This window comes from Anolis sagrei, chromosome 6, assembly GCF_037176765.1.
Source record: "Anolis sagrei isolate rAnoSag1 chromosome 6, rAnoSag1.mat, whole genome shotgun sequence".
NCBI lineage: Eukaryota > Metazoa > Chordata > Lepidosauria > Squamata > Dactyloidae > Anolis > Anolis sagrei.
In genome coordinates, this window is record NC_090026.1 from 23,584,861 (window position 1) to 23,608,241 (window position 23,381).

At 42.1% G+C, this 23,381-nt stretch overlaps 1 protein-coding gene across 1 annotated transcript in view; it reads left to right on the forward strand.

The window, feature by feature from the left end:
• Nucleotides 1–23,381, forward strand: part of KREMEN2 (kringle containing transmembrane protein 2) — a 51,015-nt gene that overhangs the window by 17,066 nt on the left and 10,568 nt on the right. The window contains exons 2-5 of the mRNA XM_060780577.2: nt 7,978–8,244; nt 8,746–8,870; nt 13,670–13,823; nt 19,382–19,714. Coding sequence (XP_060636560.1) covers nt 7,978–8,244; nt 8,746–8,870; nt 13,670–13,823; nt 19,382–19,714 — 879 coding nt within the window. The remainder of the gene's footprint in view (nt 1–7,977; nt 8,245–8,745; nt 8,871–13,669; nt 13,824–19,381; nt 19,715–23,381) is intronic.

Consider the following 23,381-nt stretch of genomic DNA (forward strand, 5'->3'; position numbering starts at 1 on the left):
TCGAGCCTAAAAACATGGCTATTGACATGGTCTTTGACCTGGAGTAATGATGACGTTGACCATTGTTATTTGGCACTTTAGTTTGTGTTTGAAGAAACCCAATGACCCACAGGAATGACTGTGTTTTAGAATGTTTTAATTTTTTAATTTTATCAATTTGTATTCAGTGTATTGTTTTGATGATATGTAATCCTGTTTTATGTGTGGCACCTGGAGTGCTTTGTTAGTAAAGTTGTGCATGACTCTAGGGGTTGGTGCTCATCTCCATTTCTAAGCTTAACATTGTCCTTAGACACCTCCAAGGTCATGTGGCCAGCATGAATGCATGGGGCGCTGTTACCTTCCCGCCAAGGTGATACCTATTGATCTACTCACATTTCAAACTGCAGAAGCTGGGTCTAACAGCGGGAGGTCAGCCCGCTCCCCGGATTCGAACCGTCAACCTTTTGGTCAGCAAGTTCAGCAGCTCAGCTGTTTAACCCGCTGCGCCACCGGGGGGATGAGTGCTTTGTTAGCCGTCCCAAGTCCCTTTGGGGAGATGGTGGCAGGATACAAATAAATGTTTATTATTTCTTTTGCCCAAATCTCTAGGTCTTCCAGTGCAATGTATGCCAGAAATTGATCAGGTCCTCTATGGTTCCATTTCTGACAGATGTTAACCATAGGTTCACACAGGAGGACCTACAGATTCCTAGAAACATCTTGTTAATCTAATCTGCCAATAATCCAGTCATAAAAAGTTAAACCCACAAATATGGAGGGCTGACAGTACTGTATTTTTCGTTCACTATCCAAGGGGTGCGACATAATACACAGATAGCCCTCTGGATAGCCTACGAGGCCTCTTCCAACTGTATGATTCTATGGCTCTTGGAAGTTTACTTATTTATCATGCTCTATAACTCTTTCTGATTTGTCAGATACAGTCCTGATTAATCCTCGGTTGTCTATCTTTACTGGGTCCTTTTAAAATGTCCCAGTTATTCTCTCCTGCTGCTTTTCTCTTTATCCTCAACTTACTTTGATTGCTTGAAACCAAGTTTAAAGTGCAAAAGATAGTTTGCATTCAACTAATTCAGGAGAGAGAAGAGGAGTGGGCAGAACCTTGACCTTCCCAGTAGATTTGGGCAAAAGTAAACTGCCGCAGCCTCTTCCAGTGTTTGTGTTCTTCCTTACTTTTGCCATCTTTGTCTCACTCTGATATTGCTTGACAACATGCATCCAGGTTTTCATCTGTGAAATATTGAAGAGTATGGTTTTATAATCCTTAGCCAGTATAGTAGGAGCCCCGGTGGCGCAATGGGTTAACCCTTGCGCAAAATCCAGGGAGAGTGAGGATGAGCTCCCTCTGTCAGCTCCAGCTGCCCATGTGGGGACATGAGACAAGTCTCCCATAAGAATGGTAAAACATCAAAACATCTGGGCATCCCCTGGTCAACGTACTTTGCAGACTGCCAATTCTCTCACATCAGAAGTCACATGGGGGGGGGGGGAGCTATTGTGATCATATGTGAGGTTTTTGGGGAGTTGTCCAGAAAATGATATTTCCCAAAGATCCCGCTGTCATTCTTTTTGCTTCTTTGTTTTTCCAAGCTAAACAAAACATCAGATCTAGCCCTAGTCCATGGCTTCTCAAAATGATAGGTGCCAAGGGCTCCAGACTTTTTCAGGAAACAGACTTTTCTCATGCAGAGTCTCTTCCTTTTCTGGCCTGGAACGAGACAATAGAATCCCGATGTGCTGAAACACTGGCTACTTTAATTTCTTTAGGCTATAGATGAGCAATCACACTTTTACAGAGCTTGAAAACATTGCTTCTTTGGTCTTATTACATGTCCCAGAAACCTCCAATAACTGGGTTGAGGATTCTGGGGCTTGTAAACTCTCAACTTTTGTGTGTTTCTTACAAACATACACTTTAATCATGCAAACAGAAAACTAGCAAAATGAGAGTTGTTTGGCTAGACTTTGGTCTTCCAGATGTTTGGGTTTCAACTTCCAGAATTCATGACTATTGACCTGGCTGTGGCTTCTGAGAATTGAAGTCCCAAACAACTGGAAGACCAAAGTTTGGGAACCATTGGACTACAATCCTGATTAGTGTACTAGTCTTTTTTCTTAGGGGGCACTGTCTTGCATTTCATTGGTTTTGCTGAATGTGCTGGAGCATTCAGAGTTGTATCTTGAGATCCATTTCAGTTTTGCAGTCCATTCCAATTCTTCCATGTTCTACTACATCAGTATTTCTCAACCTGGTGGTTGGGACCCGGGGGGGGGGGGGGGGGACGGGTCGTGAAGGGTTGTCACAGGGGTCACCAAAGACCATCAGAAAACACAATGTTTTCTGTTGGTCATGGGGGTTCTGTGTGGGAAGTTTCACCCAATTCTATTGTCGGGGGGGGGGGGGGTTCAGAATGCTCTTTGATAGTAGGTGAACTATAAATCCCAGCAGCAACAGTTCCTATATGCCAAGGTCTATTCTCCTCAAACTCCACCAGTGTTAAAATTTGGGTATATTGAGTATCTGTGCCAAGTTTGGTCCAGATCCATTGTTGTTTGAATCCACAGTGCTCCCTGGATGTAGGTGAAATATAACTCCAAAAATCAAAGTCAGTGCCCACCAAACCCTTCCATTATTTTCTGTTGATCATGGGAGTTCTGTATGCCAAGTTGTGGTGCAATTTCATTGTTGATTGTAGGTGAGCTATAGATCCCAGCAACTACAACTCGCAAATGTCAAGGTCTATTTTCCCCAAACTCCACCGGTGCTTACAATTGGGCATATTGAGTATCCGTGCCAAGTTTGGTCCAGATCCATCATTGAGTCCACAGTGCTCTCTGGGTGTAGGTGAACTATAACTCCCAAACTCAAGGTCAATGCCCACCCAATCCTCCCAGTATTTTCTGTTGGTCATGGGAGTTTTTGTACCAAGTTTAGTCCAATTCCATCATGGGTGGAGTTCAGAATGCTCTTTGATTGTAGGTGAACTAGAAATCCCACCAACTACAACTCCCAAATGACAAAATCAGTTCCCCCTCCAAGTCCACCAGTATTCAAATTTGGGTAAATTTGGTCCAGTGAATGAAAATACATCCTGCATATCAGACGTTTACATTACAATTAATAACAGTAGCAAACTTACAGTTATGAAGTAGCAACAAAAATAATTTTATGGCTGGGCGTCACCACAACATGAGGAACTGTAATAAGGGGTCGCGGCATTAGAAGGTTGAGAATCACTGATAGAGAGGGCAAAATGGTGGGGAAGGTAGGCCACTTAAATAACCTTTCTGAGCCATCTATAGCGATAGCCCATCTAGCCCACTACTGCTCTAGAATGACAGGAATGAACAACAGTAGGAGTGGAGTTCAGACTGACAAATGTTAGCGATGTACTCCATAATTGATGAAAAAGACAACATTGTGTAAATGAGTTTTTTGGTCTGGGTGGGGATTGGCTCCATAACATCATCATGTCCAGGGTTCACAGCGACCTAGCTTATACTATTCAATTTCTAAACAATACAGAAGAAAACAAGAATAACCACCAAAATGAGATCTGAAGTTTCTCAAGCTACGCCTCCAAATTGGGAAGAACCAAGGCCAGATGCTGAGAAATTTATAAGATGACTTTTCCCAGAAGTTGTAACTCCAAAAAGACATTTTTTCCAAAAGAGGTGAGGACATGCTTTGAATGACCAGCTCTTGCTCAGAAACACTTTCTTTTGCCGGACGAATCCAGCACCACATTTGTGACAGGAAGGCTTAATAAACGTACATCTCTGGCACTTAATTCAAAAGCCAAGAGTTTAAGGGAAGGGCAGGCTTTGACAAGACCAGCCGAAAGAGGAAGGCTCTTGTCTTTTCTGGAAGTTCATAAGAGACCTCCAGCTGCCCCTCTTCTCCCCTTCCCCCTTCCCCTGAAATGTGGAGCTGGAGGAACTTCAGAGCAAGTGTGACAAGACAAGCTTGAAAGAAGAGGGACACGTCCCAAGGCTGCCTCCAGGGCGGGGGCCAAAAAGAGATTAGAGATGCTAAATGTGTAATCAGTTAAAGCATGCAAAGGCTTTGAAGATTCAAAGGGGAATCGGTGTGGAGGGTGTCGCGTGAGCCCTGGCTGGAGGCAAGAGAAACACAGGAGACCCTTTTAGATCTTATGTTTGGGAGAGGAGGGACTGGAGGAGGATCAAAGAGTTCAAAGGCACACTTAGAGGCGACCATGCCAAGACAGTCAAGTGCAGGCAAAACACAACAGGGGCAGAAGGAGGCGGATAAAGCGGATAGGGACCTACCCATCTTCCTCCTTGACCTCTAGAAAGCTCAACAGTGTCCCCTCCAGACCCCAGGCTGGAAGGAGTTGGGCCCCAGGTCTTCCCACACTTTCAGAAGAACCTATTTGTATAACAAGGCCAGCCTAGGGGCAAGGATAGCATACTAACAAGACAAACAAATGTGCCGTTGAACCTGTGGTCTGTAACTCCAGAATGAAAGCCTGGTGAGCTAAGGCAGGTAAATGATCTAGTTCAATGGTTCTCAGCCTTCCTAATCTGGTGACCCCTTAATACAGTTCCTCATATTGTGATGACCTTCAACCATGATATTATTTTCATTGCTACTTCATAACTGTAATTTTGCTACATTTATGTGGAGCTGGAGGAACATCAGAGCAATGAATCATAATGTAAATATCTGATATGCAGGATGTATTTCCATTCACTGGACCAAATTTGCCACAAATAACCGATATGCCCAAATCTGAATACTGGTGGGGTTGGGGGCAGATTGATTTTGTCATTTGGGAGTTGTAGTTGCTGGGATTTATAGTTATTCTACAATCAAAAAGCCACCTTTACTGGCTTGTGCAAATTACTCTTTGCAATTCAATCTTTAAATCCTCATATTGTGTCCGCTTTTCCAATTGTTTCTCATTATTATTATTATTATTATTATTATTATTATTATTAACAGCACCGGGATTGTGGCGCAGCTGGCTGAGTGTCAGCTGCATTAAGATCACTCTGACCAAAAGGTCATGAGTTCGAAGCCAGCCCGGGCTGGAGTGGGTGTCCAGCCATTGTGTAGCCCGTTGTCGACCTTTGCAACCCGAAAGACAGTTGCATCTGTCAAGTAGGAAAATAAGGGACCACCTTGTGTGGGAGGCTAAATTTAACTAATTTATGAGGCCATAAAGAAAAAAGACTCCGGGGAATGTGGAATGCCGAAGAACTTCATCGGTGTCGTTGATGGACGATGAAAAGCAGCAGCTCCCCTGGCGGCCAGAAAAAAGTTAAATAGCCTTTGTCTGTTAAATGTTGTTTGTCAAACTGGCATTGAATGTTTGCCATATATGTGTTTACTGTAATCCGCCCTGAGTCCCCTGCGGGGTGAGAAGGGCGGAATATAAGAACTGTAAATAATAAATAATAATAATAATTATTATTATTATTATTATTATTCTTAATCTTATTCTTATTAATTATTATTATAATTGTTTCTATTATTATTATTATTATTATTATTATTATTATTATTTCTGCTGCTCCAGAAACTAACACATGGAGCAATGGATTCAGATTACAGGAAGATTAGGAAGATTAGGAAGAACTTAATGGTAAAAGTTGTTCATTAGTAACATATGCTGCCTCGTGGTGTGGTGGAGTATCCTTCTGAGAAGCTTTTTAAAACGGTGACTGGATGGCCATCTGTCAGGAGTGCTTTGTGTATTTCTGCATGGTAGTGGGTTGGACTGGATGTCCCTTCTGGTTTCTTCCAACTCGATTATTTCTTTATTTACAATATTTATATACTGCTTTTCCCACTTCTGGAGGGAACTCAAAGCAGTTTACACAAAAATAATGGCAAAATTCAATGCCTTACATACAGAAACCAAAACTCAAATATAAACCAAAACTCTATGAGTCTGTATGATTCTATACATTTCCATACTTGGAAGTTATCCTCGTGAACACAATGGGATTTTCTCCTTCTTAAAGATCTCAGGAAGACTGCTTTGCAAGAGTGAATTTCTAGCAAAACAACTAGGTGATTTGCAGTTTTTATGAATCACAAATTCACCGTAAGTAACTTGTGAATTTATTTGTAAAAAGAAATTATAAACAGGTATAGAGACAAACCTTTCACTCCTCCCATAAATAGTTAGCTATTGTATAGTTACATTTTAAAAACAATCCTTTATAGGATTTCAGAGTATCTATGTAGGTACTTAAAGAAAATCTGTATACTCTAAGCCAGGGATGGGCAAATTTGGGCCCTCCAAATGTTTTGGACTTCAACTCCCACAATTCCTAACAGCCTCAGGCCCCTTCCTCAGCGGCTTAAGCTTAAGCGGCTGAGGGGGGAAAGGAAGGGGCCTGAGGCTGTTAGGAATTGTGGGAGTTGAAGTCCAAAACACCTGGAGAGCCCAAGTTTGCCCGTGCCTGATCTAAGCTGATTGCTTGTGCACCAAAACATCAACCTCAATATCCACATGAGAATTCAAGACAAGATCCAGCACAAACTATGCTACAGCCACATAACTATGCAAGCATAAAAATAAGAGTCATACTATGAAAGGAATTATGATATCCTTCTTTCTGCAATTTTACTGTGATTTTGTTATGTGTTAGTTACTGGGGAAATAATTTCAAATAACTGGTTATTTGTAATGAGTTACTTCCAAACTGGCTATAGCAAAGCTGTTTCTAGATCAGTACCTAATATGAACATATCAGTGCAGTATTATTCAGACACTTTTGTTGTTGGGTTGCTGTGAGTTTCCAAGGCTGTATGGCCATGTTCCAGAAGCATTCTCTCCTGACATTTCACCCACATCTATGACAGGCATTCTCAGGAGATAATGTTTCTGGAACATGGCCACATAGCCTGGAAAACTTACAGTGACCCAGTGATTCCGGCCATGAAAGCCTTCGACAACACTTTTGTTGTTGTTTTAAAAACATTGGTCGAGTTTGAGTCAGTTTGGTGTCTATAATTGCTTATTGCATGGTGTAGTGGAAGCAGAATCTATAGATTGGAATGTGAAAATCTGTCAATCTCATTCTCTCTGTCTTTCTCAGCATCCCACTGGCATTCTTGCTCTGCCTCACTTCTGTATCAGGTTACGAGACCGAGGCTTTGCTTCCCATAGACATTCATGCTTGTTTGTATGCTTTTGTTCCAAATATACCATAGGCATTATTTTGCACTTCTTTTGGACATATATGTTTTTGTATTTCTTCTCCTTTTTCGAAGGGGTTTGTGCTCCTTTATTTCGATTTTTATCATGTGGATTTAGGAAACATACACAATTTTATGTGCATTCGTTTCTCCTAAAATACATTGCTAGCCTTGGGGAGAAATACAGCTCTCCTACACAAGACAGCTGGTCTTTGGAGATGCAAAATAAATATTCCTGTATAAGTTAAGTTATTCAAAATGTTTGAGATCAGAAATAGTCTGGATTTTCTTTTTTCAGATTTGGGAATGCCGGTATTTGCATATATACATAATGAGATATCTTAAGAGATAGTCCCCATGTCTGAACATGCAATCATGTATATTTCATATACATCTTGTACGCAGATGTAACCTAGTGGCACAGTGAGTTAAACCGCTGAGCTGCAAAACTTGCTGACTGAAAGGTCAGCAGTTCAAATCCGGGGAACGGGGTGAGTTCCCACTGTTAACCCCAGCTTCTGCCAACCTAGCAGTTCAAAAATATGTAAATATGAGTAGATCTGGTGAGAAGGTAACAGGACTCCATGCACTCATGCCAGCCACATGACCTTGGAGGCGTCTATGGACAACACTGGCTCTTCGGCTTAGAAATGGAGATGAGCACCACCCCCCAGAGTCAGACATGACTATACTCAATGTCAGGGGGAATCATTTACCTTTACCTATGAGAAGACTGGAATGTGTGCATTCAAGAGAGCTAACCATCTCCTTTTCTTTCTCTCCCCCCTTGTTGTCCTCAGAGTTATCTGAATGTTTTATGGTGAATGGGGCTGATTATCGGGGTTCGCAGAACAGGACCTCTTTGGGGAGCACCGGACGTGCCTGCCTTTACTGGAACCAGACGCGGGAGCATGCCTACAACACAGCAAAATACTCCAATGGCGAGTGGGGCCTGGGCAGCCACAACTATTGCCGGAATCCGGATGGCGATGTCCAGCCTTGGTGCTACATCTCAGAGAACGAGGAAGGGATCTACTGGAAGTACTGTGACATCCCAACCTGCCACAGTGAGTTTGGGACCCTGGGCAGGCTTTCTGTGTGTATGTAACTAAGAAATTTCCAGAGTTTCCAGAATTCCTCCATCAATATGGGTAGGATTCTGAGAGTTTTGGACCAAAAATATAGCATTTCCCAATTCTGTTGGGGTTGTCCCAATGATTCTCTTGGGCTGCATCTCCCCTGTGACAAATTTTAGATGAAGGCCCCTAATTTCCAAATATCAAGGAATGGCAATGCATGTCAAGCACATCAAGGAATGGCAATGCATGTCAACCAACAGCATGATATTACATAGCATTTTTATTTCTTTAGTTATACTAATAATTTGGTATTTGAGGAAGCGAGACTTTTATGCATTAGTCATTTTGCATCATAATAATTAGCTTGCATTGAGAGTCTTGTAGTTATGCTTTGTCTCCAAAAGGTGCATGTAATGGCATTTCTGATTGTTGCCTTCTTTTTGATATGGATGAGAGCGTAAATAGACTATTTTGTTGTATTTTCCCCAGTGCCCGGCTATGTCGGTTGCTTCCTGGACTCTGGGACTCCACCAGCATTGAGCGGAAGCAGCGGCACCTCCACCAAACTCACGGTGCAAGTTTGCCTCAGCTTCTGCCGCAAGCGAGGTTACAAGGTAAGCCAGTCCCTATCAATCTCCCCTTCTGTTGTGGATATCATCATAGGCTTATTTATGTTATTATTAGCTATGCTTCATGCCCTGTATTTTTGCCCAATGAACGTAACCTGGTGGACACGACTGTCTGCCTCCCCATCCTCACAACAACTCTATCAGATAAGCCAGAGTGATTGACCCAAAGTGGATGTATGAGTCACCCAGCTTTATCCATACCTCTGCTTCCAGGGATCTATGCTGCTCTTTTAGCCTCAGAAAGTATAGCCAAGAGATGTACCTCTTCTGGCAGGTCATTCCACAATCTTAATCCGTGGGTCCCAAGCCTGAATTGGGTACCCTTAGTGGTCGAAACCCAGAGGGGGGGTCGTAAGAGGTTTTTAGAAGGGTTGCCAAAGTCCATTAGAAAACAAATTTCATATAGTCTTAGCAACCCATTTGGCAGAGAAGACTGAAGATCTGCCACCTGTGCTTCTCTTCCTTTTTGGAAACAGGCAGCAAGACGGCGAATCCTCCCACCAAAAGTCCTCTTCTGCTGTGATGTGGCCAGCCTCTCAGACGGCCTTTCAGCCAAGGGGAGGGCTATTTCTAAGGCTCCAAGCAGAGAGGGGAGAGCAGGCATGCTCAACACATGGCAGTGTGGTGCACATGTGTAGAGTGATGGAGAGTGTGCGAGGAGGTGTCTATGTGGAAATTCTGTCCCAATTTTTTCGTCAATGGAGTTCAGAATGCTCTTTGATTGTAGGTGAACTATAAATCCCAGCAACTACAACTCCCAAATGCCAAGGTCTATTTTTCCCAACTCCACCACTGTTCATGTTTGGGCATATTGAGTATCCGTGCAAAGTTTGGATCACCTCTATCATTGTTTGAGTCCACAGTGCTCTCTGGATGTAGGTGAACTACAACTGCCAAAAGCGGCTTTACATAAAAGCATCAGCATAACAATTTGAAAATATATAGATATACAAGCATTAAAAGTGGATTAAATATAACCAGTATTAAAATTTTCCATGGGTGCATCTACACTGCAAAAATGCAGTTTTGCATTCTTTAACTGTTATGGAATTGTGGGAGCTGTAGCTTTACAAGGACTAGCCTTCTCTGCCAAAGAGGGCTGGTGCCTCACTGAACTACATCTCCCAAAATTCCGTAGCATTCAGCCATGACAGTTAAAGTGGCATCAAACTGCATTAATTCTGCAGTGTAGGTGCACCCTATGTCTTCCACCAACTGAGTAGCCTAAGGAGCATCAGATACTATATTATGGTTCCCTGTTGGCAACCCATCAGCTTAATCCTCAGGACTGAGTAAGACGGAGTTCTCCCATTTGAGTTGTAAATTTGTTTTTCTCGTTTTGGGCGATCAATTTTTTATGAGCGCAGCAAATCTACAGTTGTTACCCATTTGTTGCACTCAGTTTGGGCGTCTGCCTTTGCAGTTATGCTCCTGTTTTGGGGATTTTGCATTTGCTCGAATGACGTACACTACACATTTCAAAGTGTTTACATTTTGTTTTGCATATGGGAATACGTTGCTCTGTTTGTCTTCCCCATTATATGGTTTACATTTAGTCTTTCCCATTGTCTTTCTTAGAAGCTCTTAAAGTCAAGAACTCTTTCCCTGCTGTTCAGCTAAATTAATTTAATGTCTCCAAAGTCTCCAGTAGCATTACTGGAAGGTTCAGTTTCCCCCCAGGATCTGGAAAAGTTACTTTGGGGGACTATTACTTGCAGAAGCTCCCACCTAGCACAGATGGTAACCATTCTCGTGTGGGGATTCTGGGACTGACAGTCTAAAATGTATCGGGTTGCTGTGAGTTTTCCGGGCTGTACGGCCATGTTCTAGAAGCATTCTCTTCTGACGTTTCGCCTTCATCTATGGCAGGCAAATGTATTGTTTACAGTCTTTGCCCAGAGCAGACGAGAATGGAAGAGGAATGCCATTCAGTTTATTGAAATCTGGTATCCATTTTCCTTTCATAAACAAGGCTCTCCCAAACCATAAACCACCACGAGACCAAACATTCTTCTTGGAGAGATATGATAAAATAATAGGGAACAGTGAAGCTGGAAAATTAATGAAGTAATGCTAAGCTTTGCAAGATAAGATTTATGGGACAAAGGGAGAGAAACCCAGTTGGTGTACTTTTAATGTCTATCATGTGCTATTGTTGACGGTTGTGTAATATAACGGTTATATATAACATTTTCCAAAAATTATAAGTAAATCCAGCCCTGGTTTCTCGAGCCAGTAAGTACAAGGCCACATAAGGCCACTTGCAGATTCTTCTTGGGAGGAGTGTCTTGTGCTTGGAAACTTTTCTCTCCTATTTTCTAAAGGCAGTACTGTATTCTATTAATAATTTGAGTTAATAAATGCCTTTCATTGCAATGTATTTGATTATAGGCACATAATTTGCGTTCTGCCTCCTAAATTAATTTAGCCATCCTGACTGCAATATCCAGTTAAGCAGTGTTTCTCAACCTTCCTAATGCCACAACCCCTTCATAGAGTCCCTCATGTTGTGGTGACCCCCAATCACAATATTATTTTTGTTGCTACTTCATAACAATAATTTTGCTACTGTTATGAATCGTAATGTAAATATCTGATCATGCAGGATGTGTTTTCATTCACCGGACCAAATTTGGCACAGATACCCGATATGCCAAAATTTGAATACTGGTGGGTTTTGGGAGGGAGGGATTGATTTTGTCATTTGGGAGTTGTAGAGGATGATGATGATGATGATGATGATGATGATGATGATGATGATAAACTTTATTTATACCCCGCCACCATCTCCTGGGGCAGCTAACATGAGGCCAAGCCCAAAATTACAGTACAGCAAAATAAAATACAAACAAGCAATTAATAACATCAAAATAAATACATGAAATAACAAAATAAAATAAACAGATTCAAATTAACATGATAGAGAAATAGAGTACAGTGGGCAGGCCAAATGTACTAGGAATAAAATTGATAAAATTGGTAAAACCCTAGATGAGATATGTAGAATGTGTTTCTCAGGGAGAATGGGTTTCTGAGGGAGGAACACAAAAGGACCGGAACAATAGAGTAAGGCCTTCATTAAGGACAGGGGAAAGTGCCTCATGAGGACAGAGCAGTAGTTGGAACAGACTGCATTTGGGAAATATATTCACTCGCCGAGATTTATAGTTCACCTACAATTGTTGCTGGGATTTATAGTTCACCTACAATCAAAGAGCATTCTGAACTCCACTAACAATGGAATTGGGCCAAACTTGGCCCACAGAACTCCCATTACCAACAGAAAATACTGGGAGGGTTTGATGGGCATTGACCTTGAGTTTTGGAGTTGTAGTTCATCTATATCCAGAGAGCACTGTGGACTCAAACAATGATGGATTTGGACTAAACTTGGAACAAATACTCAACAGAAAATACTGGGAGGATTTGATGGGCATTGACCTTGAGTTTTGGAGTTGTAGTTCATCTATATCCAGAGAGTACTGTGGACTCAAACAATGATGTATGTGGACCAAACTTGGAACAAATATTCATTATGCCCAAATGTGAACACTGGTAGAGTTTGGGGGAAAATAGACCTTGGCATTTGGGAGTTGTAGTTGCTGGGATTTATAGTTCATCTACAATCAAAGAGCATTCTGAACTCCACCAACAATGGAATTGGGCCAAACTTGGCCCACAGAACTCCCATGACCAACAGAAAATACTGGGTTTGGTGGGCCCTGACCTTGAGTTTTGGAGGTGTAGTTCACCGACATCCAGAGATCACTGTGGACTCAAACAATGATGGATCTGGACCAAACTTGGCACGAATACTCAATATGTCCAAATGTGAACACCAGTGGAGTTTGGGGAAAATAGATCTTGATATTTGGGAGATGTCGTTGCTGGGATTTATAGCTCACCTACAATCAAAGAGCATTCTGAACTCCACCAAGGATGAAATTGAACCAAACTTGGCACACAGAACTCCCATGATGAACAGAAAATCCTGGAAGTGTTTGGTGGGCACTGACCTTGAGTTTTGGAGGTGTAGTTCACCTACATCCAGAGATCACTGTGGACCCAAACAATGATGGATCTGGACTAAACTAAGACCATCAGAAATATGTGTTTTCTGATGGTCTTTGGCAACCCCTGTGACGCATGCCCCCAGGGGTCCCAGTTCCCAGGTTGAGTTAGGGACTGGTAAATGACTCTTGGCCATTGCCAATGAACATGAATGGAAATGCAGCTGCAATGTGCTCAAGCCATTGCATGACTTTTCTTTTGCAATTGACTTAGAGTTACAATTCATTTTAAAGTGCTTTGCCTATGGCGCGTCCTACCACACTCCACCTGTCTGGTTCTATAAGTATTAATTAGCCATTAAAAGGATCATTGATGAAGCAACTTAACAATTCTTCCCTAAAGCTTGATTGAAATACTGGCCCTAATCCAGAAAAAGATTGTCACAGAGTGTTCAAGTCTTATTTCCAAACTATCTGAGGCTACAGCAGGCATGGGCAAACTTTGGCCCTCCGGGTGTTTTGGACTTCAACTCCCACAATTCCTAACAGCCTACCGGCTGTTAGAAATTTGTGGAAGTCCAAAACACTTGGAGGGCCAAAATTTGCCCATGCCTGGTTTATACTGCCATATAATGCATCTCAATGCAGTTAAACTCCATTATCAAACTGCATTATATGGCAGTGTAGATGGGGCCCAGCATGTTACAAGTTACAGAAACATATTCACCATTTCTACAAATACATTATCCTGCTACCTGTCTTTCTCTCCTAAAGTTTGCTGGCGTAGAAGCTGGCTATGCCTGTTTCTGTGGCCACGAAGGGGATGTCCGCCATAGTCAACCAGTGAGTGCCGTGGAGTGTGACCAAGTCTGCTTTGGCAAATCCAGTGAACTGTGTGGAGGAGATGGCCGGATAGGCATATACAATGGTAAGTGTATTGTCAAAAACCTGGCTTAAATAATGAAATTAATCAAGATTTATGTGCTTATGATATTGGTACAGGCAGTCCCCAAATTACTAACATCCAACTTACAAATGACTCATAGTTAAGAACGGAAATGTGACCACAAGAAGTGAGAGAAATCTACCCCTAGAAATGGAAATTAACCCCTGAAAGAGGGGTTAGAATAGGGAAAGAATAGGGAAAGAATAGGGAAAAGGTGTCTCCACTGAAGCTCTATCACCAGTCTTTGTTTCCACAAGAAGCCAAATTTTCCAATATTTTCCAATATTCAATTATAACAGGGTAAAACTGAGGTGAAATCTTCTGAACAGTGCACAAAGAGCAAAACAAACACCACAGGGGTGTTAACCTTTTCCTGTGCTATCTAAAGTTAATAAACTGTGTGTATGTATGTGTGTATATGGGCCGCGGTGGTGCAAAGCAGTTCAAATCCACGGGACAGGGTGAGCTCCCGTTGTTAGACCCAGCTCCTGCCAACCTAGCAGTTTGCAAACTTGCAAATGTCAGTAAATCAATAGGTACTACTTCTGCAGGAAGGTAACGAAGCTCCATGCAGTCATGCCGACTAAATGACCTTGGAGGCGTTTATGGACAATGCCGGCTCTTTGACTTAGAAATGGAGATGAGCACCACCACCCAGAGATGGACACCACTAGACTTAATGTCAAGGGTCATTATTTTTGTGTGTGTGTGTGTACACACACACACACATTAACACATACACACACGCACATATGGCTGGGGTTTCACTTAGAAAATGTACCTGTTCCGACTTACATACAAATTCTATCTGGGTCATAATTCAATATATCCATGGTGTCTGAGGCCCCTTTACACCCCCATATAAAATCCAGATTGTCCGCTTTGATAAACTGGATTGTAGGACAGTGCAGAAGGGGCCTGAGATATTTCCCCCCCTTTTCCATAATACTGTTGGAGCTGCTTTAAGTCTCCTTTGTGGAGAGAAAAAGTGGAGTATAAATTATTATTATTATTATTATTATTGTATTGTTGAAGGCTTACATGACCAGAATCACCGGGTTGCATGGAGTTTTCTGGGCTGTATGGCCATGTTCCAGAAGCATTCTCTCCTGACGTTTCACCCACTTCTATGACAGGCATCCTTAGAAGTTGTGAGATCATGGGTCTGAGTATGCCTGCCATAGATGTTGGTGAAACGTCAGGAAAAAATGCTTTTGGAACATAGCCATACAGCCCAGAAAACTCACAGAAACATAATAATAATAATAATAATAATAATAATAATAATAATGTATTGTCGAAGGCTTTCATGGCTGGAATCACTCAGTTCCTGTGGGTTTTTTCGGGCTATATGGCCATGTTCTAGAGGCATTTCTCCTGACGTTTTGCCTGCATCTATGGCAAGCATCCTCAGAGGATCCTCTGAGGATGCTTGCCATAGATGCAGGCGAAACGTCAGGAGAAATGCCTCTAGAACATGGCCCTATAGCCCGAAAAAACCCACAAGAACCTAATAATAATAATAATAATAATAATAATAATAATAATAATAATAATATAGGTGTAGGGGTATATGGCTGTGTGGAAGGACTCCTACACCTACTATCCTGTAAAACCTTTCTTTTCCAGCAAGCTTTCAATGGGTGAATAACTTGGGACTATGTCTGCTCTCGTTTTTATTGTATTTTAAAGTTGGTTGTATTGTTTTAATCTACTGTTGTAAACCGCTCCGAGCCAAATTGGGAGTGGCGGTATACAAGTCAAATAAATAAATAAATCCACTAATTTGATTGGGTACATTATTATTATTATTATTATTATTATTATTATTATTATTATACAGGCAGTTCCAAGTAAGCAACCAGATTAAGTTGAATTTGTATATAATTCAAAACAGGAACATTTTCTAAGTGAAACTCCAGCAATATATGCGTGTGTGTATATTACATTACATTACATTACATTACATTACAGTGTGGACTCATAAACCCACACTGGGTTAAAGCAGACATTGAGCTGCCTTGATATTCAATGTCTGCTTTAAGCTGGTGTATCTGAGTCCATGGTTATTCAGAAACATTCCTGTTTAGGGTTCACAGCAGGGGTCTGAAATCCCTGAAACTCTTGGGAGCAGTGATGAGCAACATTAGAATATGGGATTTTCCTGCAAGAATGGGTAAAAGAAAGTTCATTCCCATATTATGGAATTAAGGCTACAATGCTATATGCTCACTTAATGGGGAGGAAAATCCATTGAGCGTCGTGAGGCATTTAAGTAGCAATATATGTGTATTTGCCCAAGCTCATCTTTTGCTGCCTGAAAGGACACTAAACGTTTGCCAGTGTCAAGAGGGAGTGTCTGGCTTAGAAATGGGAAGAATGCATTGCAGATGGGATTGTGCGTATTTTGGGGTTTGCACAAGGGAAACTTTCCCAGCCTGCCTCCAAAGTGGATATCATTTTGCTCCTGTCCTTCCAGTTTCATGTTCTCAACATCTGGATTGCATGTATTTATTTATTTTTAACCAACATTGGGGTTTTTTTATTTTGTGTTTTTCATTTTCCTATTTCTTCGGACACGGTCGGGCTGTTTTCTTTCCCAGTTTGTTACTCTGAGAGATGTCAAAGCGTGGCGTGTCAGCTTCACAGATTAGTTTTCATTTCTTTTACAAAGTGTCTTCTAAGAACAAAACCAAACAACAGCAAGACTTGGCGTGGGTTCATGTTGTGGTTTTCAGAGATCACAAACAACAATTTAAATCCAATTGTTAATCCCGATGGAGTAGAGTCATTAAATCAAAGAGAACATATTAAATGAATACATATCTAAATTCAGTTTGATTGACTAGGTCTACTTTTTAGGGGATAATAATTAGATGGAACAGGAGCCCCCAATGGCGCAGTGGGTTAAACTGCTGAGCTGCTGAGCTTGTTGACCACAAGGTCGCAGGTTGGAATCCGGGGAGCGGTGTGAGCTTCTGCTGTCAGCCCCAACTTCTGCCAGCCTAGCAATTAAAAAACATGCAGATGTTGGAAATGTGGGAAAGAAAATGGTACATTCTATCACACATGGTGGTCTTGTAGCAAAGTAAAAAATTACTGGAAACAGATCCACATATATCTTGAAAAAATGTTAAACACAAATTTCAAAATGACACCTCAAATGTACCTTTTGAATATGCCTGAGGAAGAATTAGAAAGAAAATTTGGAAAAATTTTGTTTTACACAACAGTGGCAGCTAGAATAGTATATGCTAGATATTGGAAAACCCCAGATATACCTCCTCTAGAAGAATGGGAAAAATATATTATAGATATGTTGATAATGGACAAAATAACTGTATTGTTAAGAGGAGAAATACTAGACAACTTCGTTAATGAATGGCAACCAATGATTCAACACCTTAATGTAAAGTTAAATTAAAAATGTATATAGAGGATCCTATAAGACCGTAGACAAGGAAGAAGTGGATGCAAAGTAAGAATCTATGATATCTTTTTATGTAATATTTAGATAGTAGACTGTGACCCCTTAATAGAAATATACTATGAGATAAAGGATTATAGAACATTAATAGATGGCGAGTATTGCACTGTATGCAACAAACACTTGCAAATGTATGTTTTCTTAAATAAAATTAAATAAAAAAAACAAAAAAAAAACAAAAAAAAACATGCAGATGTGAGTAGATCAATAGGTACCGCAGGAAAGTAATGGCATTCCATACAGTCATGCTGGCCACATGACCTTGGAGGTGTCTACGGACAATGCTGGCTCTTCGGCTTGGAAATGGAGATGAGCACCAACCCCCGGAGTTGGACATATCTGGACTTATTGTCAGGAGAAAACCTTTACCTTTACCTAATTAGACGGAGGCTGCAAAAATAAGTGGGTGATTCCCATGTGTGATTCCCCCCTGCTATTACGTGTCATGTTTATTCACCTTTGCATCTGCTTTCTGAGGGCCTGTCCAGACAGTACCTTTATCCTAGGAGCTTCTGTAGCAAACAGGAGGGTGCCCAGACGCAGTTCCCTGTAAATGCAGAAGCAATTGTTACAAGAAACAAAAAAACATGGGATATTCTAGGTGCAGGGATATTGCGGTTTTGAGCCGAATATCTGGATCTTTGCATGTCTGTATGTCCCTGCAATAGGAAATCATGGGATTTTTATCTGGATTTTTGATGCTTGTTCCTGATTGGTCGGTTCCTTTAAAAAAGGTGACAGTTGAGTAGAAGGCAAAAACTTTATTTGTGTGCCAGAAGCTTAATGAAAGGTGTGGTGGGCACATTTTTTCTGGCCAGGACAAAGTTGTGTCCCCTTAGTCAACAGTGTACATCTTTTCACAAGAGCAGCCATCAGGAACAGACATGTATAACTCCCTCCCTAGGAATATTAGGTTGGCTCTTTGAACAAGTGTTTGGAAATGCAGCAGGATAAATAATTATGATATAGGAAGAATGAATACGGAATGACTAGACCAGGGGTCCTCAAACTTTTTAAACAGAGGGCCAGGTCACAGTCCCTCAAACTGTTGGAGGGCCGGATTATAATTTGAAAAAAACATGAATGAATTGCTGTGCACACTGCACATACTGTATCTTATTTGTAGTGCACAAAAACACTCAAAAACAATACAATAATTAAAATGAAGAACAAATTTACAAATCTAAACTTATTAGTATTTCAATGGGAAGTGTTGGCCTGCTTTTGGCTGATTGTTGTCGTTGTTGTATGCTTTCAAGTCATTTCAGACTTAGGTTGACCCTGAGTGAGGGCCAGGTAAATGACCTTGGAGGGCCACATCTGGACCCTGGGCCTTAGTTTGAGGACCCCTGGACTAGACGATGCTACTGGACAATGATTTTAACAGGACGACACTGGTGATAATATGTTTTTAATGATTTTAATGGTTTATATGGTTTCTATAATATTAGGTTGAATGTTTTTAATTATACTTTATGAATGTATGGCATCAAATTCTGCCAATTTCTGTAAGCCGCCTTGTGTCACCGTAATGCTGAGAAAGTCGGGTCACAAATGCCATAAATAAATAATAAATAAATAACCCAGGAACGGCACGCTATCTGCACAGATGGCCCTACAGCTTATATAACCCAGGAACGGAACTTATACAATGATTTGCATGTTCGCATCTTAAGATTTTTTTTAAAAAAATGCCAAAATTTCCAGTGGAAGTTGCATGGTGGTCATCTTGGGAGCCTCTAATCTCACAATGAAGCATCAAGTCTGAATAATGGAGGCAGAAATCCCAGGACCAACAGGTCTGTATGTGGACGCCTTCTGAACTCCTGAGATTTTTTGCCCCTGTTTAAATCCTGTAATTTAGTGCTGTCTGGAAGTGCCCTCACCTAATAGGAGATGCCTTTATTCAGACTGATCAAACAGGATACTTTTTACTGATCAGATTATTTCAAATCCCCAAACCTAACCTACTAATGGTCACAGTTCTCATAATGATTGCATTCTTCTTCTTTTGCTGCTGTCTCCTCTCCTCTCCTGTCCTCCAACTCCACAGTCTCCATGGGCGCCTGTCAAGGAAACTTCAGTGATCCTTCTGGAGTGATCTACTCTCCGCAGTTCCCAGATGACTATGAAGCCGACAGCAACTGCAGTTGGGCCCTGCGTCCCGTGGGCTGCGATTCTGTGGAGCTCACTTTCCGCATCTTTGACGTTCACGACCCCAACGACCGCCTGGAGCTGCGGGACGGACACAGCAATGTCTTGTTGGCCCAGTTTGATGGTCGCTGGAGGCCGGGAGCTCCCCTGCTCTTTCCTACTGACTACCTACTCCTCTCCTTCCAGTCGGACCAGCTAATGCAAGCTCAGGGCTTTGCCATCTTGTACAGAGGTAGGCACTCAGGCCTGACCTTGACAGCCCAATATACTTGTCTGTAGGGCAGAAAAAACGAACTAAACCTGTTCTATGTGTGTGGAACAAGTTCTACACATGAGCTTTGAAACAGGATATGAAGAAATCTGGGGGGTAACAGCAACAAGGGTAATGATGGGGTAGGCATTTCATCCAGAATAACAACTGTTACCATAGAATAATAGGGATAGAAAAGACCCCAAGGGGCATCCAGTCCAACCTTCTACTATGCAGGAACATACAATTAAAACACTCCTGACAGAAGGCCATTCATCATGTTTCAAAGTTTCCAGAGCAGGACACTTCATCACACTCCAAGGCAGTGTATTCAACTATCAAAGCCCTTTCTTTAGGAAGTTTTTCCTAATGTATAGGTAGAAACTCTTCTCCTGAAGTTGGAATCCATTGTTCTGGATCTTTGCCTCCACACGGCTGTATAAAATCCACATTGAACTGCATTATATGGCAGTGTAGGATAAGGGTCCTTCCACACAGCCCTATATCCCAGAATAACAAGGCAGAAAATCCCACATTATCTGAAGGTCTATCCAGACAGTACCTTTATCCCAGGAGTTTCCGCAGCAAACAGGAGGGTGGCCAGACGCCATTACCTGTAAATGCAGAAGCAATTACTACAAAAGGCAAAAAAATGCGAAATTTCTAGGTCCAGTAATATTGTTGTTTTCAGCCGAATATGCGGATCTTTGCATGTCTGTATGTCTCTGAAATGAGAAATCACAACATTTTTATCTTGGTTTGTTCCCAGGTTTTAGATGTTTGTTCCTGGTAGGTCGGTTCTTAAAAAGAAGGTGACAGTTGAGTAGAAGGCAAAAACTTTGTTTGTGTGCCAGAAACTTCATGAGACGCATGGAGGGCACATTTTCCTCTGTTCAGGACAAAGTTGTGGCCCCCAAGTCAATGTTGTACATCTTTTCACAATAAGAGCAATCAGGAACAGACATGTATAATCCAGGAACAGCACCCTGTTTTCACAGATGGCCCTGTAGCTTATATAACCCAGGAACAAAACTTATACAATGATTCGCATCTTAAGTTTTTTTTTTTTTTTTTAAAAACCACCGAAATTTCTGATGGAAGTTCCGTGGCGGCCATCTTGGGAGCCTCCAAATCCCACAATGAAGCATCAAATGTTGACACGGAGGCAGAAATTCCGGGACCAACATGTCTGTATGTGGACCTCTTCTGAACTCCCGGGAATTTTTGCCCCTGTTTTAAACCCGTTAATTTAGTGCTGCCTGGATGCACCCTGAGTGTGGACTCAGATTATTTATTTATTTACAGTATTTATATTCGCTCTTCTCACCCCGCAGGGGACTCAGGGTGGATTACAATGTAAATATACATGGCAAACATTCAATGCCATAGACACACAACACATATAGAAAGACACACAGAGGCTATTTAACATTCCAGCTTTTTCATGAGGGTATTCTGGCCACCAGGGGAGCTGTCGCTTCACCGTCCATTTGTGACACTGATGAAGTACTTCCTCATTCTTTGCATGCTTGCTGGTGGCTTTTTATGGCATCATAAATTAGCCTCCCCGCATAAGTGGTACCTAAATTTCCTACCTGACAGATGCAACTGTCTTTGGGCTGCAAAGGTTGACAGCAAGCTACAAAAATTGGTCAGAAGCTCCCTTGGACCCGGGCTGGCTTCAAACTCATGACCTTTTGGTCAGTAGTGATCTTAATGCAGCTGACTCCCAGCTACTTGCGCCACAGAACCCAGTTCAAAGCAGATAATGTATTATTTTTCTGCCTTGATATTCTGGGATATAGAGCTGTGTGGAAGAGCCCTCAGAAAACCCAGTTCAAAGCAGATATTTTGGATTATCTGCCTTAATATTTTGTGCTATATGGCTGCGTGGAAGGGCCCTAAATCAGCAGAAAACAAGCTCCACCCCCCCCCTTCAATACAGTATCCTTTCAGATATTTAAACATGGCCATCATGTTGGTCCATAAAGAGCAGGAGAAGGAATCCCAGGGCCTTCCAGATATGGACAGACCACTCTTCTCTTCATTGTCTGTGTCAATTAGGGCTGCTCAGAGTTGGAGTCCAACAACATCTGGAGAGTCAGTTCCCATTCCTGATAATGGGAGAGATGTGTCTTCTGAGAGGAGAGGGAAGTTCCTTCTGTGGGATCACAACACCCAAAAAACCCCAAGCAGCACGCAGTCTGGAGGATGTTTGTAGTTGAAGTCCCTTCAAAGGAACTTTCCCAGGCTCAGAGTAGAGCCGTCTTTGAACTCCTGGACTCACCCTAGCGCTTGCCAACTCTTCCCTGGGGCTGAGAGCGCCGGAGTCTCTAATTATAAAGCTCCTGGTTCCACACCTGCAAAGGGGAGGCAGATGAAGGAGGACTGTCCCTTTGAACTGGGGCCCTGGGAAGGGGGAACGTTTCTTCAATTGTCAGCCCTTGCGAAGCCTGCTCAGTGCCTTACTCACACTGACTCGCCCCCTCACCCCAACCCAGTAGGTGCAGCACCTTTGAAATCGCAACCCCATGCCCTCCATGCAACCCAACCAGATAATTATGGTTAGGTTCCTTCTGATGCTGTGGCCTCGGGGCCATAGCCAAAAATGTTTGTGATGCAGCTGAGGAGTGTAAGGGTGTAAGGAACAAGGTGAGGGGTGAAGGGAGATAAAATGCAGGACAAAGAGTAAGAGCAAATGGCTTAACACTTTACTGTGTAACTAGCATATCTAACCCAAGTTGCCTGTGTGCCTCCTGGTTTCGTCCCTTCTTTTTCTTTTCCTCCATTCATTCCTTTTGCCTCTTCCTTTCTATTCCTTCCTTCCCTCCTTTTTCTTTCTTCCCCATTCCCTCCCTTTCTTCCTTCTCCTTTCCCTTCTTTCTTTCTTTCTTTCTTTCCTTCCTTCCTTCCATCCTTCCTCTCTCCTTTCCCCTTCTCCAGCTCTGATAGCGCCTCACAATGTCTCCGTCGCTCTCTTTCCTTCCTTCCTCACTTCCCCTCATACAATTGTCCCTTTTCTTTCCCAGTGACATCATGGAGGGCCACTTCACCTAACAAAAGCCAATCCAGTAACATCACAAAGAGCTACTAAGGCCCCCTTTCACACAGCTGTATAAAATCCACAATGAATTGGATTATATGGCAGTGTGGCCTCAGATAACCCAGATCAAAGCAGATACTGTGGATTATCTGCCTTGGTATTCTGGGTTATATGGTTGTGTGGAAGGGCCCTGAATTGTTTCTGCAGTACACGCAGACAGACATACTTTAACTTTTAAATAGACAGACAGATGAATAGGTACAATCAGCTTTTAATTATTTTAATAGTAAGGTAAAGGTTAAGGTTTCCCCGGACATTAAGTCTAGTCATGTCCGACTCTGGGGAGTGGTGCTCATCTCCATTTCTAAGCCGAAGAGCCAGCATTGTCCATAGACACCTCCAAGGTCATGTGGCCAAGGTGGTATCTTCCCGCCAAGGTGGTACCTATTGATCTACTCACATTTGCATGTTTTCGAACTGCAAGGTTGGCAGAAGCTGGGCCTAACAGCGGGAGCTCACCCAGCTACCTGGATTCGTATCGCTAACCTTTCGGTCAGCAAGTTTAGCAGCTCAGCAGTTTAAGCCACTGCACCACTGGGGGCCCCT